Below are 21,080 nucleotides of genomic sequence, written 5' to 3' on the forward strand. Positions count from 1 at the left end.
GATTTGGCCGGCCAAATGACACCAACAGACAGGAACAAACAGCTATATTTACACAGTTAACATTACATACCTTATGATGTGTTTGAAGACTGGGGCACTCATTTCCATTTGTATTTCCTTCTAGTGCCAGTAGTCGTGCAGAAGTGAAAGAAGTTATCACACAGAGTAGAACATTTATCACATGTTTCTTCGCTAGTTGCTTTTAACAAAACACTGCAATTTAGGAAAAAGCAACCTGCCAAATCAAACCTCTACCATTTGCCACATTTTGCCTTTATTTTAACCTCAGTGACGCAACAATCTCCGAAATCAGTAACATCAAGCTAAACTGTATAAAATATTTGATCAAAATAGAGGGACAGAAAGTCAATGCTGCAAGTCAGTGTTTGTATTTTTCTAAGAACTTACTTGTAAATTCAGCTTCACTGTAGAATGGCAAAAATATTTTTTTCACCCAGTTTTTAGCTATGGTTTTCAAACTAAATAAACAGTTAGTTAATTGTGGTCTTGAATTCTTGGTGATAACCTATTTGAAACATCTGTATGCAACAGACATGAGTTAGGAGTTAGCACCTGTGCAATGAAACAGAAGTGGATCATTAGTACAACCTGCAGTTTAGCACTCTGAATAGCAGAGCCGTGGTTAATGGGTAACACAGGAGCCCTAGCAATCAGTACTTCAAATGGAAGACATAATGAGAATTTCAGGTAAAATCTAAAATCCAACGGTTGCTGGTCCTTTTGTATGTGCGCTTTTAATTTATAAACTAATTTAAAAGCTTTTTTTATTATTTCTGAAGGAGCTTAAAGTAAAATACTTTTATGGTTTAGGTAAACATACTGTAGCTCTCAAGTACAAAAATATAAATACAAACTGTTTAAACAGTATCTTTAATGAGATTCTGGCAGTATTTTTATATAACAAGACACATCACGTAACAGGTCTGCCACTGAACTTGCTTAGAGTAAAATCAGCTTCAATATGAAGCTGTTAGATATCAAAATCCCGCTTTTTACATGCTAAATATCTTCAGCAAGTGTGCATTTAAACACAGCAATGAACTTAACTTTAAGAATAACTAAATACATATGTGAAACTCTGCATGTGGAACATAATTCATAAAACTGGTTACAACAAATGATTAGCTGTATTTTGTTAATTTAAAAATGGTACAAAACATGCAAAACAATTCTAAAAATAAAGCAAAGAAATAAAGCAACCAGTGTTTGCCAGAAGTGTTCAATTAAACCAAAATTACATTAAACGAAACGTGTATTTAGTAGCAGAGATCTGTTTCAAAGAAGCAGAGGTAAAGTTTTTAGTTTTTGAACGTCAGTTATGCTGCAAAATGTCATTGCTTTTGCTTAATGCAGAAGCACATGCTTAGAGGCTCGGAACTGCTTATTCAGAAAAAGCCTGCTAGCAATAGTTGTGACCTCCCTAGAATCAGAGATGCCGCATGGATTAAAAATAGCAGAGATTTGCAAGGATCAAAGGCAAAGGCACCCTATTCAGTTAGCCAAAATGGTAGCATTCCCTTTCCCACAAGCATAAAGATGGTAATGGGGCAGATGCTCAACATTTCTACAAAGATAGCATTTTAAATGTCATCATTAAGTTCTCATTTTGTAAATGCCAAAAGCAGGCATCAGCTTGTAAAAGTTTATGTACTATCTTAACCTGAAAGATGAATGTGGGATTTTATTTGTCCTGATTTACAAATTAAGACTATCACTAATATGCTTTTTAAAACACTACTTTTAGTATCTAAAAAGTTGACTCTTATTTTTCCAATATTTTACATCTTAGTTGGACTACCATCTCATATTGTTTCAAACATCTAACATTGTTAACTGGAATTTTATAAAAGTTGTACCCCATATATTAAGCAGCAGGCAACAACAATGGTCTTTCCCAGCACAGTTGCACCTGGCTGGCTTCTGAAATATTAGGAATATTTCTAAAACACAGGAAAACTCATGCAGTTTGGTAAAGTTTGCCATCATTTCACAGTTTAAGTTTCCTTTAGTCATTGCACTTTTGTTGATAGTCTTGTTTTTTTCAATATTACTCTGAATCTGAATTAGAACCAGCAATCTTCTTCTTCTTCTTTTTACCATGTTTCTTATGCTTCTTTCTCTTCTTTGTTTTGTCCTAAAAAAAGAAGTTAAAACAGAAGTTATTGTACCAGACTGCTACATTCATCTAATGAAAAATGACAGCATTGAAAGAATTTTCATACAATGCCATTTCAAAAGAGACTTCTGTGAAAGCCTATTGAGTTATACTAATATCAGACAGTCCATATTTCATCCAGTACTTTGTAATATCATAAACAGCTTTCAACTTTCTCCATCGTGGTCTGGCTATTTCATGCCTCTCATCATTGTAACTATTTTCTTTATTAATCTTTTACATTATTTCAGTATTTTATAGATTTCTGAGACAAGAAAGTGTTTTGATAAGCAAAGGTATCTTATATATATGGGAATTGATTGGAATGTTTACAGATTAAAAAATAAGTGCTTGTATTTACGGGGCAAAATTAAACAGCTCAAGTGCACTTGGCTAGAACTGCGAGCACTTATGCCTATTTAAAATGAAACAACATCATCTCAATTGTATATACAAATACACTTGAGTGAGGCTGTTTGGATTCGGTCCTGAAGTTACCACTCTGAACACTGTGCTATAGAAGCCAAGAGATACAACCCAGCATTCTGGCAAGCAGATTTTCAATTTGAATTCTTGAATAGGTGTTATGTAATGCAAAAAAAAAAACCAATCTAGGTATAAAAAATATTTGTTTTGTATATATTATACACACATGCAGTTCTTTAGAAAGCCACTAGAAATTATGGCAAACAACTTACATGATTATGAAAAACACAAACACTTAAGTTCCAAATATATTAAATATGGAATATCACTGATATTACTATGCTTCTTTTTGCTGGGTGACTATTGTAAACTTTCTCTTTGCAGTAGCCTAATTGGACAACTAAGGTGTCCGAGTTACAAACGGTGCTGCTGGGTGCTCTCTGATAGCCATCGGAGAGGGAAACATTCAGACATCTCTGCCAGTGGGCAACTCAGATCTCAGAATGACTCTCCTCCTCACCCAAAGAAGCTCAGGTAAATGTGATGAGTCCGGGGCTCCGCAAAATCACTGCTGAACCTCCATCTCGCTTTTATCAGCAGCAAATCAGCAAAGTACAAGTAACAAGTTGCTAAAAGCTTTTTGTTTATTATTACACTAGGACAGGCACTGCAGAGATTGAGGCCTAAGGCTCTTTTCATGCTCTCATGCAGGGGGCTTAAAAAGGGAGGATTATACACAATGCTCTGACACAGAACAGCACTGCAGTCTGTAGGGAAAACACAGACCTACCCCACCAGATATTACATTGAATTTACTAGGTGTGTTTAGTTGATACAGAGTAAAATATACTTGACTTCAGGCAATAAATGTTGAACTTATATAAAGCCCATCTCATACATATCCATTTAGGTAAAATAGGGGCAAATTCTTCTTCTAATTACACAACTGAAAAACGAAGCTCAGGAAATAAATGGAGAAATTATGAATTCACACTATAGTAGTCACACTTTTGCCACAAGACATTTGTATAATTGAAAAATGTGGAAGTAGAAATTAACAAGCTGTACTATATTTATATCCTAAAACTACAGTAACAATAGGAAGGATACTTGCTGTTGCTTTCTCTTTTTCCTCATTGTTTTTCTTCTTTTTCGCTTGTACCTAAGAAAAGTAAGATTTAATGGGCTAGCAGGTTTGAAAAGGGTTCAAACTTTTGCTGTGCATAAATGAGTGATGGCACAAAAGAGGTAAAACACTCTGAACAATTATGTATGAAGAAACAGAATTAACACATAAAGTTATCTGTGTTATTTTCTACAATAAGCATTACTCTATAAACATGCAATTTGTGATTGTACTCTGCTTTTAGCAAAAAGCAAAGGAAGAAATCAGCAGAGACATGTAAACTTACTATGCTAATCATGAATTAAAAATTCATAAAGAATAGCCTAGCATTGTCTGACATTTTGTAATCCTACAGGAATAAAAGTCTTCGAAGTAGCCAAACAAGGGTGAGAATAAGATTAATACGGCCATTTTTAAAAATCAAATGAAAAAGGAGGCCAGTAAGTTTAACAACCCTGTCTATGCACAAACATCAAGTAGAAATCTTGTGAAGTGCACCCCATCAAGCAGTTGGCATGATGTCATTTGAGTTCTAAAATACCTCTAAATAGTTGAAAAGTTTCGAGTAAAAAATATAATTCAGAGTAACTTGTGGGTGTTAAGAATTGTACTGAGCAATTGTTACTACAAGTTTTTAAAGAGAAAAACATGAACACTCCTGAATTTGCTGCAATCTCAAAAGTTAATGGTTGAAGTCAAAACTAGTTCCACCAATGGATTAACCTAAGATAGTTTTGTTCACTCAGATGCTAATAGCACTATAATATCTGAAATTGAGGTTTCACACTGACCTGCTCTATTTGATCTGATTCGGATAAGGATTCTGATGATAAAGGTCCATCACCACGATCAGCTTTCTTCCTCTTCCTGTGATGATTTTTGCCATCCTAAATAAAATAAGTACTATATTTGTTAGAAAAGTTCAGACTTTGAGATTTTATAAAACTTGTTTCACAAGCTAGATGGAAATAGTAATTCTAAGTTATGAAACACTTTATTGCAGATGTTAAACTGATTACTCATCATCACCACCAAATTACCCAAATAACTGTTAAAATGTGTGAATAGTCATTTTTCTGTGTATTGCTTTTTTCCTTACAAAGATACTACAATTTTTTGTACATCAGAGAAAGAATGCTCCAATAGAGTTTTATTTTAAATAAAAACATTGTGAAGGTGTGAATATTGGAAAATAAGGTGTTGCATGATTTTTAAGTACTACTGAATAAAAAAGATCTCAGGCATTTACAGACTTTGCAGCTTCAGACTCTTGCTTTGCTAATGAAATTAAAAAAGCTCCCTCTATATTTGTGTCCAAATGAGTGAGCTGTCCCTGACAGTTGTACCTTCAGCATTTTCTACATAATCTCAGTATAATTAAAGGGCAACCGTTTCATTAATATTAAAATGTAGCTTCTATATGAGATTATGCTCAGAAACGACTTTTTACCTTTCCTCCTTTTCAGGCCACCTTTGCTCTGGACCAGGCAAGGGGCAGGAGGCAGGTGCGATTCCAAAACTGAAGCTACTTTCTTCCATCCAATTTCTAAGGTCAGAAACTGAGAAGAGGAATTTCTTGCTGAACACCTTTCTGCAAGGTGTGATCACACATCTCAACTCTCCTATCTAGTCTATTATAGGTACTACAGTCTTCTCCCTGAAGTACTCAGAAAATAAGAAAATGACAGTTTGACAGTCAGCCATCCTCAGATAGAAGATGACCTCAAGTCCCCCAAGACCCTTTTGCCTTCAGAAGAGGCCTGACGGCATCACAGGCTAATCAAGGTCAAAGCACTCAGGGTGATGCTTAGCTCTTCGAAGAGAAGCTACCCAAAGTTAAAGGAGTTGCTGGTGAACTGGAAGCGGAGCAAGGAAAAATGATTATCAACACACCTGCCTTGCTCAATGGACAACTGATACATCAAAGGCAATGCTGACAACACAAGAAACTAGCTACCTACTACATACCCAGCAAGAAACTAGCTACCTACTGTTTTCAGATCAATGTAACTATTCAAGCTAAAATTCAAAATATTAGAAAGCCACTGATCTACTACAGATCAGATGCTTTACTGTGATACAAAAATGCTGCAGTTTCCACTAACACCAGACACTAACTTGGGAGGTGAACTCAACTGAATTTCTAGCCCAAACAGTGGGGTGCTGAATATCTTCTAATTGTCTAATCTTGGACAGTAAGTTTCTGTATGTATAAATTTAGGCATTCAATATTAAAAAAAAAGAGAAAAAGAGAATCAAGCGCCATTAGATATGTATATATGAAAAGCAGTTCTGAAATAAATACTTCAAAAGGAGATATACCTTCTCCTTTTCATGGTCCTCCTTTGATTTTTTCTTTTTAATGCCATCCTAAATGAAAGAAAAAGTACATTATGACAAAAATATTTCAACAAAGAGTAGAAATTCCAAAGACAATTTGACCCAACACGTTCTCTCCTATACTAAAGATCATTCTTCAAAGTTGCTCCTTTTACCTTGCAGTTAGCAGGCGCAACCACATAATCTGGAGAGAAACCACATAACTGGGGGGCAACTGCTGATGTCCTGAACCAGCAGTATGCGAAGGTCTCTGTGGAACCAGGTTAACAGCTGCTGTGGGTAGAACATGTAGCCTCTCAAAACAAAACCAGCTATCACTGCTGTAATCAAGTGCTCAAACTCTCATTATCACAAATGAATAGGGGCAGCAAAGAGAGATTCATTATAAATCATACCACACTGGTATAGGTACTTCAGTGAAAAATGAATTAAGCATACACTTGGAATCTTAACAACTCACTGTATTATTAATGCTTAGGCAAGAAGCATAACTAATATCCACTGTAACAAAAAAAAGAGTAAAAATAAAAGGACAGATTGCCTCAGCTACCTTTTCTACTTTTCATTACCTAAACTGAGAGTTTCTTTTTGCTTACCTAAAGAAAGTAATGAACATGGCTTAATATTTGCTCCAACATGCAACATCTCTTTCCAGTTACTTAGCAAGGAAGTATCACTGATACCCTGCAGTATGTTCATTTTCAATAAAATAGCATATTCATAAGATGTTCACAGAGTATTTTCATTTTTAGAAGTGATAATGTGTTAATTCAATGTGTTAAATGTTTGAGCAGCACAAAAACTGCATATGCCTGAATTCAGAAAATAGCAGAGATTGTTAGAATAATAACCTTATCTTCTAAAGATCAAATTAATTCTGCAAGCCATCATGACAAATAGAGGTAGTTGCCTGACAGCATCTGGAAGTTACATGTATAATTCAACTATAGCAAGAATGTATGGCTTTAAATTTTGGAGATAGAAAACATTCGCTTGCAGAAGTCGTAAATGTTTGTGTTTTTATATCACAGACCAAAAGACATGTCCCAAGAGTTTCACACTGCACGTTTACCTTGCTGTCCGACTCGGGCTCAGAAGTCGAGCTTGCAGAAGACTTCCGTGAAGAGCGATACTTCTTTTTCTTTCTTTTCTTCCCTTGCTTTTTATCCTATACACAAATATTTTAGGGGAAAAAAAATCACACACAAAGATTAATTTCCTATGGGTTATCATGCTGAGGAATAAAGCATAGCATAATTGATTGTTTTGGAGACTACTCATAACTTTCCTGCTTAAAACAAACAACAAACAAAAGAACAAAAAAGCGGTGAAAAAAACAGCTTCTCTAAAGTCTATTACAGATGTATGCTATAGATTCTTATTATCTGCAACAAAGATTCCCGCTAAAAAGTGCTACTTGTGCATTAACACGCCTAGATGGGGGATTCTGTTAAAAAACAAAACAAACAAACAAACCCATGAACACAACCTACAATTCAGGGTTGAAACAAAAATGGATCCAACCTAAGGGCCAGCCAGACATAATTAGAAATTCCTGGACATATATACATAGAGATATTAATATATTTGTGTGTGGATTTATAGTCACAAATTTTAAAATTCCAACTGCATCAAAACTAAGTATTTTTATGTAAACCAGGACCTCACAAAATATTATAAAAGATATTGCTAAAACGTGTTATTTATGTCTCACTAAAAAAAGGAGCTACTGTTTAATATGATTTTTCTATTAAATGTTCTTTGACATTCAAATGAATTCTGCACTCCTATCCATTTGCTGTCTGATATATCACATATACTGCCATTTTGTAGAGAAGAGAGACTGAAAGTCTCATTATTTGAAAGCTGGGACTGTTTAGCCTGGAGAAGGCCTGGGGCGGGGGGATTAACCGTGCATTTAAATAACTGAAGAGAGGGCCCAGACATCTCGTATAATCAGATCTACCAGCCAACAAGTACAGCCATGAGTGGTTACTTTCACTCCAAAGTGAATTAAAGTTCCATCCTTGCAAGCCTACCTTTTCCTACTGTTCCTACTGTCCATAGTATGTAAAATTGTGGTCAATATTTGCTTAATTTTAGTGACTTTGATATATTAGTTAAAATGTTTATTTGCCTTTTATCGCTCTTTCTATATTTGAAACAAATCTATTGTATTTTTTCCTAGAGCGAGAAAGGAACTTTGTAATAGTAAAGAATGAACAGAAAATACCTCAGCTTAGCTTGCTGAGAACATTACAATTGTGTAATTTCACTGCAAATGCAAAACATGTCAGGTTCTTATAGGTTAGTTCTTACCTCGTCTTCTGAATCAGATGCACTGCTGGAAGAATCAGAGCTTGATGAAGAAGAAGAAGATGAAGACAACTTGACCAAACACAACAAAAAGTGAAGCTTGTGAGATGCAGCATTTTGTCTAGCAAATAGTCAGAAGACCACCCACACACATCCCTTTAAAATCTCTTCAAAGTATTATGATTTGAACTTCCAAGAAGCTGATCTTGCAGAGGCTTTCTTAAATGAAACTGTAAAATGTGAGTTACTAATATTTTTCATATAATAGCATTTATTGCTATTTTCCCTTATTTAAACATACGTAACATTATTCTTGTACAGAATGTTAGCCACCTCTCTCAAATTAAAAAAACAAAAACAATAATTTTATCATATAAATTCAAGATTAGAGTTACACTCTCTTTCAAAGAGACTTTGAATGACAAAAAGGAACAACCCCAAAACAGAAAAAGTTCAGAAAACTGAAAATTTTGCTCACCCTACTAGATTTCTTCTTTTCCTTTTTCTTTTTCTTAAAAAGAAAAAAAAAAAGTTATTTTGGCATCATTTCGGTTTATATTCTACAAAACTGACTTTTAAAATGCTTTTATGACATTCTGCATTGGTAGTATAGATGATAAATCCAGTTCAACATAAACTGTACTAAGTTGAAAATTACTTACTTCTTTCTTTTTGGAGGAGCTCTCACTTCCACCCAGTAATTTCTCCCTATGTTTTTCTAGTTCCTTCCTCCAATTCTGAAAACAAACAAACAAAAGTAACAAAACAAAAACAAAACAACAGCAAAAAAGCAAAACAATGGCATTGTCGTTATGGCAAGTTTTATTGTGAGAAACTTTCTGAAATGTTGTCTTATACCTAAAGCGATACATTTTTCATAAAACTTGTAGAAATAAACCACATATGTTAGTAAACCAAGGTTATGATACATTTCATTTTATAGAACTTATCATATTAGCTTGCATCTTAAATGCTCTGGTTATTTGGATTTCATAGATGGCCATTTACCTTGGATTTGAAGGCCATCCTTAATGGTATGTTTGCTGCTTGCATCATGATTTTCCAATAGAGCTCTTTAGCAAAGTGAGGGCACTGCCACAAAAATTGGTACTTTGTCTTAAAGTCACCTGAAGCAAAATGGAAACACTATTTCTCCTGACTCTTAATTGATGCATGGGTGCTTCTGTCAAGTGTCAATAACTATTAGAGTATTAAGTTATTGTGTGTCCCTTCATAGAAAGGCTCTTGTTTCCATTAGGCCAAGCACACCACACAGATAACAGACTCCTCCTGTTCTTTCTGTTAAAAGCCCATCAGAAACTCTCTAGATCTACTTAACATCCCACTTTCAGGGGCTCTGAAACATTTCCGACCCCTCCATACTGAAAGCTGTTTCAACCTGTGCGTGCCACCTCCTCTGAGATGTTGTGTTCTCCATTTTCTTATTTTTAGCATTCTCACTCTCCCTTTCCTCACAACTAGCAGGTACTGGCAGAGCACTGACAATCACACGTTGTGCTGAAGGGAAAGGATCACCCCTGTGCAGTGCCCCAGGGCACACGGCAGAGGAGCGAGCCCGCTGCCCCTGCCCCAGGGGACACCTGCGGGTCCTGCAGCGGGCTGGGACACCTTGGCATCCAGCTACCTGGAGCTGGCTCAGGGCTCTCCAGCAACACGCTCCTCCAGGTGGGAACACTCTGTGCTAATGTGGTATTTTGAAAGGAAGCTGATTCTCCCAGAACAGCATCCCATCACTGTGCAAATACTTGTGTTGCTTCTTGGGCAAAAAGGTGTCACAGGAGCAGATGTACCACGTCCTCTCAGTAACATGGAAGGAGCATAACTGAGCTCAACCAGAAACTCTCATACCATGATGAGGACCATTGCTTAGAGCTTATTCCAAGACATCAAACCCCACCAAGGAAACCAGCACTGCTAAATTTGTTCTACGCCGATTTCTTCCTATGCATATGACAAAAGTTACAAATTAAACTTTATTGTATCATGCAGATCTCCAGTAGGTACTGAACACATATACTGAATGGCTCAATTTATAGTAGGAACCAGCACAGAACATAGCCAGCTTGGAAGAGTAGTGGGAAAAGGGCTTTTTACTCCTCTTTGGACATGCAAGACCCTTCTTTGTATTTCTTTTACTTTGGTCGTATTTGTACATTCCCTGCCAAAGAACTCAACTCCCAGTAATGCCCTGCTTTCGACTGTAATCTTAAGAAAGTAGGGATTAGAAAAAGAGACCAGGGTTTATCATACTGGAAAATGACTTAGTTTTATTTACTTATATTAATATAACTATGCACATGCATACATTTCTATTTATGAAAAGTTCAAATTTTATTCAGTTGCGTTTTTCAAAATATATAAAGTGTCTCTCTGAACTGAGAACAACTCTCCACTCTTAAGGGGTAATCTTAATATCTGATATAAAGACAACAAAATATTAATTCATTAAAAGCTTAAGTGCAGTATTATGGGTACTTAGTGTTGTTAGCAAAAATGGAAGAAAAGCAATATATCACATAGGAAGGACAGAATATTAGAGTGATATTAATCATATTACAAACCTCATTCATCTTTTCTTCAAACTCAGCCAAAGCCCTGGATCCTTTCTTCTTCTTTTCTAGTTGTTCTTTTACTTCTTCCCTATATATATAAAAAAGGATGATATACCAGGATTACTTTTATTTTCACAATTAAAAATACTTCTCTGATTCACTTCAGATACAAATCTAGGCTTTTCTACGTTTTTTTTCCTGAAGTCCAGCTTTAGATGAGATTCTATTAGAAAGAACAATGAAAGCCACTTAGATGTTATGTGTATAGAAACCGAACCGTAAAAACCTAAGCACTACAGATAAATCTTTCTGCAAGAACTAAGAACTAAAGCTAACTTTACAGTTAGGTAAATTGTGCTCTGGTTTTCCATTAAAGAAGATAAAATAGAGCAAATATAAAGTAAGTTGTTGAAAATAACTGCAGTGATGTTTGTTAAGAGACAAATGGGTAGGGTGAGCTTCACTCTAAAAATATACCGGCATATTGCTTTCCTTGAGATAACTGCTGCAAAAAAAAGAATACATCTGCTTTCTTTAAGTATAAAAATTCATGAAAGAGAGAGAAGGACCAACAACTCCTCCTCGGAAGAACTGTTGCCAACTATCTAAAGACAAATGAGATATGTCTTTCAAAATGCAATAATATTATTTTTAAAAAACAAGACTGAACACAGATTTTGAAAAGAACATCTTGGTCAGAGACAATGAATCTTTAAATATGTATTACTGTGTGTTCTGGGGAGGAAGCAACTGTGTCATCTTAGTGAGAAAGAACAAAGCTTTTATTCAAAAGGTCAGAAAGGCAGACAAATATTGCCACTTACCACGTTGGTCTTGGCCTGTTCAAGTAGTCTTGAATCGTTGGTCCTGAATTCTGGGCAGGACCTCGTGCTCTGGCCATAGCTATAGGATTCATATAAGCCTGAATATGAAAAACAAGCAAATAAAAGAACACAAACAAAAGCCATCAGCTAACTGGTTACACTAAACAAACACAAACCTTTCCTTCTTCGCACAGCCTTTCTCACACACTGAAAAGAATTTCTGACTTGCTTCTAAAAATATAAGTTATTTATCTAAACCAAACTGATTCAGTTTGTCAGAAAGACTTGGGAAAACACCTTCAATTTGGAGCCACAGATTGTCAAAAAGAACTAATCTACAAAAACTCATCCACATTTTTATAAAAATTTCCCCCCACTGAGAAACACTTTTGCAAACTGAATGCAGTATTATGATTGCTGAAATATCCTTTCTTGGGATATGGAATAAGATTTAATTTTAGCTCTCTTACTCTTCGGGATAGCCTATATTTAGGCTTTTAAAGCTCTGCTGAAAATCAGAGACAGTAGAATGAACAAACTCTGAATACGTTAATTATATCTCACACGTTTCTTGCTTTAACACTAGAACGAATAAGTGCTCTCATATGATAACATATGAGAAACCCCTTTGCCCAAGCCCTGATGGAAAAAGTATTTTGAATAATAAAGATAATCTAACAGATCAAAGTAATAGTATTATTAGCCAAATTTTATGAAGCATTCCATATTACAAGCTTGTCCTTTGCCTTCATACTCACTTTAAAATATGTATCTTGTACAAATAAAATTTAAAAAATAAAATCCATAATCTAGAGCAGCAATTAATGAAAAAAATCTATTCTAGAAAAAGTTTGTACATTTTTTCTCACACTGATTTCCTGATATGCCAATTATACTGTGTTCAAGCAAAAGGGACATATGTTCTTATCTTAGGCAGAGGTAAGTAAAGTTATCATCCTGTAAGCTGCTGTAAGTATTAGAAAAATGGGCTAAGAAAATTGAAGAGACAGGTTCACATCCCAGAAGCGACAAAATTAAGATGACTTGATGAGAAATGTTCCCGGGATACATTTCACCAGCAATTCATTATATAATCCAACAACCTTCCTTAGACCCTGGCTCCATCTGTGACCAAGATGGAATTAGTGCCTACGTCGTGAGAAACAGCTTTCTTGAGTTTGGTTTCTCATCACTCCTACTTATTGTGTATTATTCAAGCCCTTCTCTGATGACTTGTCCGGTTAATTTTCCCAGGGGCTTTTAGCACTACTGCATCCCAATACTTCATCATTTACTTTTGCAGGACATACGATAAACTCTTTTTACTGCCTGCAGTTTAGTGATGAGAAACAAAAAATAAAACTGTGAAAATATCCACCAGCTTTTATTGAGGACAAATGATTTTGTAAATAGTTCTTAACATTGGAAACATCGTAATTTCAAAGTAAAGATTCAATTGTATGTGTCACTTTTACATGTCTGGCACTACTTTTTCTTTTTACCAGCCCATAAAGTGCAGAAAGCACCAAAATACACAGTTAGTGACCATTTGTCACTAAATTTGAAAATTTTGAAAAACTTGCCTCAAATCACAGGAACTCTGGAAGAGACAAAGAGAAGATCCAGGTCTCCTTGTCCAGGGCAACATTCAACTACCTTAATCACTCAACGATTTTTTTTCCTTCCTGCCTCTTTCACATTCCTGCATGTTCACAAATGTTCACAAATCCTGCAGTAACAGACAGGGAAGGATCCTAGAGACGACACAGCCTTCGGCAGGCGCGAAGGAAACGCTCCTCACACCAAACCTGTCTCACAGGCCATTAGCTCCAGGCTGAAGCAAGTGGACTACTTTTTGACTCAATTCTTCGCAACTCTAAGGGCTGCGTTTTGGGGCTTTTTTTTTTTTTTCCTAAGGCACGCACCAAGGTTACATCACATGGGCCGGTATCTACTAAAGTCTCTCAATTTGAACTAGTTTAATCTCAGCTTGGCACTTTCTTCTGTAGCCAGGTATTATGCACTTGAGTAGCACCTACTTACGGACCTGTAGTCACATTTAGCATTTTTAAAAATAATATAAAATTGCAAATGAGATTTCTTATTTTATGGAGTACAAAATTATATTGTTGTGTGAATTAAACTTATTCTGAATAGGAAAGGAGTTCTTTTAGAAATGCAGGGAATCAGTATTTGAGTACTCTTTACATTGAATAATTTTAATGTATTAGATATATTTTCCTTCTTCTTACCTCCTCAAAGGGCCCCCAGGTGAGCTACTCCTAGCCAGCAGCACACTTTCTCTTCTGGCAGCAAGCACACAATGACTAAATTATTCTTTACTTTGTGTTTGAGAAGTGTTTGGCTTAAAACACGTTCTTAAAATTTCAAACAGGTTTGTTAAAGAACAGCAATTTTACTGATAAATATTTTTTGGAAGTATTTACATGACTTTGCCAAACTACATTTCACCAGCCAGAAAGAGCACAGAATTGCACTATCAACAAAGAAAGTGCTTGTCTAAACGTTTGGTCTCTTTCTTTGGTAGTTTGCTCAAATAGTTATTAAAATACATTTGTTTTATATCTTTCATAGTCATGAGAAGCACAAGATGCCTTCAGCCAACTAGGGATCTATGAGCAAGCAAGACAACCTGTTACTGCCTCGCAAGACTCCTGAAGATGTGAAAAAAACAAGTTTAATTTCAATCTCCAGGCAGTCATATGATGGTGCCTTCAAAAAGGGACATGAGGAGGAGTTATTAGGTGGGAAGTTGTACAGTCATGTAAGAAGAGTAAAGGAGTATAATCTGTCTGTATTAGCAGCCATTATGGCACAGAAAGCCTCATCTGGCAAAATAAACGGTTATTAGCATGATTAAGGGCATTCCCTGCTGCAGTATAAAAAAACATACATAAAAATAAGTAAAGAGTCACCCAAACACACATCCAAACACTACAACGGGGCAGTAACATTTTAAGCACAGGCCAGGCTCTGCAGTCCAACACCCTCTCCCTTCCCTCCCCAACTTCATTACTTTGGTGCCTCATTAAAGTAAAGGCAATTTGTTACACACTTGTATCATGCATATTTCCATCATGTGTGTCATACAGTACTCCTCCAAAGTAAGCAAAGACAGCTCCTTAAAACATTCCAGACTATACTAGAAACAGACAAAGAGGGGGGGGGAAAATAAAAATCTACGATTTACTTTTCACTCATTAGTAATTGGTACATTATTATACTTTTATATAAAACACAAATATGAGATGAATGGTTAACTGGTAGGAGTCAAGAAGGAGAAAGGAGGAAAGTTCAAGTAAAAATACCAGCAAGGCTGTTTCACGTGTAAGCATTTAAGGGTTACTTAAAGAAATGCATTAACTACTAGTGGAAATACATATATTTTGTAGTTCATTTCTCAGCAGGGAGCAGGCTGGTGCCTCGGCCACCTGAGCAGCCGCAGGGCGGGTATCAGCCACGGCGGCTGCGGATCCTACGGGGCAACTACAGGCCCGGCCCGTGGCCCCGGGCCCGCCCGGGGGCTCCCGCAGGCCCCTCCGCAGGGCACCGGCCCGGCCGCCCCAGCCCGGGGCTCGGCCGCCGCCTCCCGCCTTTGTTGTCGGGCCCCGCGCAGGCTCCGGCCGCGGGGACTCCCTGCTGCTCCCCGCGGGGCCGCGGCGGCCCCGGCTGCCGCCCAGGGGCTGCTCGGCCGCCCGCTCTCCGCCCGCGGCCCGGACACCAGGCCCGGGCGGGCCGCAGCAGCAGGGCGGCTGCCCGAACCGAGGCGGCGCCCGCAGCTCTCCGGGGCTCCCCCGCCGCCCGCCCGCGGCCCTCCCGGCGCTGCCGGCCTGGCCCCCGTCTCCGCGCCACTCACCACGCGGTTATCGCGCTTCCCCATGGCGCCGGCGCAGCGCGGGGCCCTCCGCGCCGCCGGGCAGCACGAGCTGCAGGCGGCCAGGCCCGGCGCGGCCCCCCGCAGCCAGCGAGCGCGTCCGAGCCGCGATGGCGGCGGCCGCGCAGCGCCGCCTGCCGGGGCCGCGTCCCCCGGCCGAGCCCCGCGCGGCGGCGGGGAGCGGCCCTGAGCGCTCCGCCGCCCCCGTCGTGGGAGCGAGGGGCGGCCGCCACGGCGGGGTGGCGCAGTGAGGAGAGCGAGGGCACAGAGGAGCGCGGAAAGGGGCGGTTTCGTGACGGGCTTCGTGGCGCGGACATGGCGGTGCCTGCGGCGCAGCGTCGCGCGGGGCCGCGCGGAGGGCGGGAAAGCGCCGCTCCAACGGCCGCCGCGCCGGAGGGGGCCGCTTTGCCGTTTCCCGCCGCTTTGGGCTAGCGGGCGGGTACGGGAGGGCCTGCGGTGTTGGTTTGTTTTTCTGGGAAGACCTCGTGTTGGGAAACGGCAAGCGCGCCTGGTTCGGGATTCGGTAAAACGGGGCCTGGTTACCCAAGAGGAAGGTGCTTGCTCATCACCTGCCAGCCGGGCGCCCTCCTGGCGAAATCAGGAAGGTTTTAATGACCAGCAGCGTAACCCAAATGCAGTAAGAAAGCCAGGAGTCACCATTATCGGCCCTCTGTTTGGATTTCAAACTCCCCTTTCAGAATTTTACCATTAAAAAAGCTCTGTGTGTTAGTTAAAACTTGGTAAGAAAAAAAAAATAAAGCCCTGATCCTTTAATGTTTTCATAATAAAAAGCACAAGAAGTTTTATAAAAACATCAGTGCTGTTTTTATCATATTTAGCAACTCCTGAAAAGGAAAGAAACAAGCTCAGGAACCCACAGAAATGTGCGAAAAGACGTTATTTAGTCTAACCAAGGCTATGAAAAATGAGAAACAAACTAGCAAGGGTGAATACACTAGAATTGGAGGAAAAAAGAAAGTAGCTCTTGGGAATTGCAAGATAAGGTAAAATAGAAGTAGCACTAATTCCTCAGGACATAAAAGGAACATTCTAGACTATGGATAACGACTTTGGGAAAACAGGCAGATGTTGTCACTGAGGAACCTCAAAAGTAGAAGCAGCAAATTGCAATGAGATACATAAAAAGTATTACTAAAATACCACAATATCTGCTGCAAAAAGTGGTAACACCGTCACCCAAAGCACTATTTTCAAAAAAGTGTCACTTTGTACCCAGGTACTCATGTCATGTAGTTTTATTCAATTAAAGCTATTCCTTTACGTTAGCACCAGACACTGCCTTACATGAACACAGGCTCTCTATACCACTAAGGCACGGTCTGCGTTTGACCTGCCCAGGCGTGAGGACCTGGTTGCATTTTTCTGCCAGCAGAGAAGATGGTGCTGGTGGAGCCTGCAGACTCTGCAATGGGCTAGGTAATACCTAATCTGCGTCAACTTCTGAAGGACAGAATTGCACTTTAAAAATGTTTTGATCAAATTTGAACCAGTAGAGTGTATCCATCCAACGCATAGTGTCCCGTGGCTGCAGCATTTTTGACCTGGCATTTGCCTTCTTGCAATATTGGGACTAGACCTACCATGGAACCGTGGCTGATGCGTCTCCCTGTGGCAGCTTCCTCAGTGAGGAATGGGGAGAAGGGAGTCCTCTAGTGGGCATTGCAGACATTTTTATTTAAGTTTCTGTTAGTTTTGTCAACTGTAGAGGAGATTTGAGGCACTAGCCAGATAAACCTAGGTAACAAAATCAGATGTTCAAAAATGCACGAAAATACTGGAGCTCCCCAGTACAAGAGAGGGATGAAAGTACTGGAGACAGTCCCACGAAGGGCTACTAAAGTGGTAAAGGGTCTGGAGCATCCCTCGTGAGGAAAGGCAGAGACGGCAACAACTCCTCAGTCTAGGGAATAGAAGACAAGAGAAACCATTTCAATGCATTTAAATGTCTGGAGAGAGGGTGTAAAGAGTCTTTTCAGCGGTGCCCAGTGACTGGTTGAGAGGCAAGGGGCATGAACTGAAACACAGGAAGTTCTGTCTGAATCTAAACAAACAAACAACCCCCCTGAGCCCCCCACCTTTTTCACTGTGAGGGTGACTGCGCTGGAATAGGTTGCCCAGAGAGCTTATGCAGTCTCCATCCTTGGAGATACTCAGATGCCATCTGCATGTGGTCCTGGGCAGCCTGGTTTAGGTGACCCCACTTGAACAGATGGTCTTTAAAGTCCCATTCTGTGATGCTGTGAAATAACATATGGGTAAGATACAACATTTCATGAATGACTGAGATCCATCGTAGCTGAATTAAAGCACGATTTATCTGATGAAGTTAACTTAGACAACGAAGATCCCAGTACAGACAGGCTAGTGCCGAGCTGTTCGGCCTTCGTGGCCACTGTGGTAATGAACAGCATTCATCCCAAGTAAGCAATAAAGTAATTCATGAATGAGAATGACCAGTCAGGTTAAATGAGTCAGGTTAAATGATTATAAAACCCCAGTTATTTGGTAAGGGGCTTGAAAGCATATACATGTGCTTATGTTTCTGGGTCAGTTTTGGGGTATATATCTGTTTTCTTACAATATATAGGGCGTTCACAAAAACACTTGTAAACATAAAAACTAGAGAACAACATTGCTAGTTTTCTGTATTTAATATACAATACTTACTGCATTTGTATTCATTTTACATTTTTTGATAAAAGTATAGCTAGAAAAGTGAAGTAAACTTCAGGCAAGCAGTTATAAATACAAAACTTTTGTTTGTTTGTTTTTTACTTTCCAATCATTTGAGAACAACTAAAAGAACTCGACACTGTGAAGCTTTTTATTATATTGATTTTTTTCATACCAAACCTTCAGCACCCAACAATAAATACACAACTTTTCTTTTCTTGCACTGCCAGCAGCAATACGTTCAGTTCCAAAGGACTGTAATTCTGATATAATACAATATTGATAACTCTCCGTGTGCCTTAATTTAATGTTGCCGTACTGATGCGTGATTATTTTTGCAGTCCATCGTCTTTACAAACTTGTAAAAGCTAAAGAACACGCTATGTGGTAAGGTGCATGCTGGAAAGTGCATGCTCCGATGAACTTCAATGCAGCCAATGTAGAGCAGCCCCCGCTGAGGGAGTTCCTAAAGCAGAAAGCCTCGCAGGGTGGCATTTGGGACACCGAGCAAGCATGCACTTAGCTCAAAGGGCTTTGTTGGAAAGCTCGCCGAGGGAGCTGTAGGCTTTCCAGAGTGTCTGCATTATTTCCCAGCCATTCTGTACAGCAGAAACATTTTTTTTTCCCACCAATGCATATATGGTAACCAGCAGCTGTGCAAGAAGAGAAGCGAGGCTGCAAGATTTCATGTACAGCAATGGTGCAATACTTTTATATACCACAGTTTGCATTTTGTAGCCCCTTGGCGCAATATTTATGATTAAACAGTAAACCAGCATGTTTAAGTAACAATTCAATAAATCACTTTATGTTTCTCTGTACCTCTGTAGATGATAAAGACACTGTGTTTCACGCATAGGCGATTTTAATGATGAATGAAAAGCATATAAAGAACACTGAATAGTAATTATTAAGCACACAGAATAAAAAATAATGATGCACCTTTAAAAGAGACAGTAACACACGCACCTTTTCATGTTTGTACCCTGATTAAAATAACATCATGAATTTCAAGTATGAAGTGATACAGTGAAATCATGTCCTGTGAATAGGTATCAACGGTAGTCTAGGTAGTACAGTTTGCACCTTAGGTAACCTTCCACTTTGCAGAATAATATCCTACTGCATGGGTAGGTAAAGTGACTTGTGATGCTAAAACTCTCCGTGCCAGCTGCTTTGCTGGTGTGAGCTGATATAATGGTGTCTACACTGATATTCACTCACTGAGTCTATGTCCTAAGGTGAATTAAATAATTGGAACCACTTTTCATGGTTTCCTTGATTACCATATCCTAGACATCTCCAGAGCAAATGATATTATCAAGAAAAAAAAAGAAGAGAAAAAAAAGTCAAGTGTCCAGCATTACCTGCTGTTGCAATGTTTTAAACGCTTTCCACGTTATTCTTTGTAAAATCATACCGAGGAATAAAGATACTGAGACAGATTTTGATTTGCTAATGGATATTAATCTGAAGTAACATAAACTAATAAAGTTACTCTGGATGTGTCCCAGATGGTGGCCCCACTGTTCTGAATACTCTGTAACCCTGAAAAGAGAGGTTTTAGTAATGCCTTTTGAGAATACAGATTTCAGAACCAATATCCTGTAGGGGGTTCACACAGGCTTTACACAGTTCCCCTGTTAACTTGAGTGGAATTTGTAACGTGTAGGGTAGGCACACATGGAGTGTCTGGAGCAGTAAGAACTGAAGCTTCTTTCTGATACATTTCTGTACCAGCATCTTGCCTTTCTCCACCTATTCCAATGTCACTAAGTGCACTTCTGAGCTTTTGTATCAACAAGTAATGATCAGAAAAACTGAAAAAAGAGTTAAGATTTTTGTCATATGTCACCATATGTATAATATTCTTGTTGATTTACTAACCTTAATTATCGTTATACAGACCTGAGTTGCCTGACACTGAATTTTTTAGACCTACAGGGTCAGAATCTTGATTTAATTTAACTGTAGTCAGTGGAGTCACAACAAGAGTAAACAACACTAAATCATTTAAAATACTCTGAAACTCCAAACCTATTTCATGCAATTGTCCATGCACAAAAATACCTAAATTTGCTGCCTTTAAGCTTTTGTTTAGCCAACAACCTTATTTAAAACTAAGAAGGGCAATTTTATCCTTACAAGAAACTTACTTGCAAGTTGCAAGATGCCAGACAAACTTGTGCACTGGTTAAGCATCTGGGCTTGAGATACCTGCTGGAACTACTACAAACAAAACAAAGCCAAAGGCAGCCTATGTAATGTTTTCTAAGTTTCATTTTTTAGGCAATGTTCCCCCACTATGTGTAAGATTAGCTCTACAACAGCATTTCAAAGTAATCCCTTATTCCTTTACATATTAAAATAAACAAAATACCCCAAAGCATAAAAAATACATCTGAACACGCATAGTATTCTAATTGCAAACTCAATGTACAGTATGAAGCTTATTTATGAATTTTTGACTGATGTAGCTTTCTGCCTCTATGACACTAACTTCAATCCAACAACCCAAAGGGATACTAAATACAAATAAACATAAGACGCAACACATTTTCTGGCCACTACCCTTTCACAGGACTAGTGTGTTTCATTACAAATATCATACTGAACTATAATAGCAATAATTTACGTTAATGTGAATTTAACGTGGAAATAAATGTGTCCACATTTGCAATAAACACTGACCCCACTTATTGGTGACTCG

The 21,080-nt window shown here is 38.6% G+C and overlaps 1 protein-coding gene across 2 annotated transcripts; it reads right to left on the reverse strand.

Moving 5' to 3' along the window:
* Positions 1-872: 872 nt before the first annotated feature.
* On the reverse strand, positions 873-15,800 carry FAM133B (family with sequence similarity 133 member B). 2 transcript variants are annotated; one of them, XM_088533538.1, is made up of 11 exons: positions 15,659-15,800; positions 11,782-11,879; positions 10,967-11,045; positions 9,047-9,121; positions 8,863-8,895; positions 8,388-8,456; positions 7,141-7,236; positions 6,051-6,098; positions 4,520-4,615; positions 3,717-3,764; positions 873-2,155 (listed from the first exon to the last, which is right to left on the reverse strand). In XM_088533538.1, the coding sequence occupies exons 1-11, from the start codon at positions 15,680-15,682 to the stop codon at positions 2,069-2,071; spliced, it is 753 nt and encodes a 250-aa protein (XP_088389664.1). In that variant the 5' UTR covers positions 15,683-15,800; the 3' UTR covers positions 873-2,068. The 2 variants fall into 2 exon arrangements, with proteins under 2 accessions (XP_088389664.1, XP_088389663.1); XM_088533537.1 differs by lacking the exons at positions 873-2,155; positions 6,051-6,098 and having other exon boundaries at positions 3,642-3,764.
* Between the last annotated feature and the right edge of the window lie 5,280 nt (positions 15,801-21,080).

This window comes from Tinamus guttatus, unplaced genomic scaffold (assembly GCF_059628265.1).
Source record: "Tinamus guttatus ecotype Peru unplaced genomic scaffold, ASM5962826v1 Tinamus_guttatus_pri_ptg000509l, whole genome shotgun sequence".
Taxonomy (NCBI): domain Eukaryota; kingdom Metazoa; phylum Chordata; class Aves; order Tinamiformes; family Tinamidae; genus Tinamus; species Tinamus guttatus.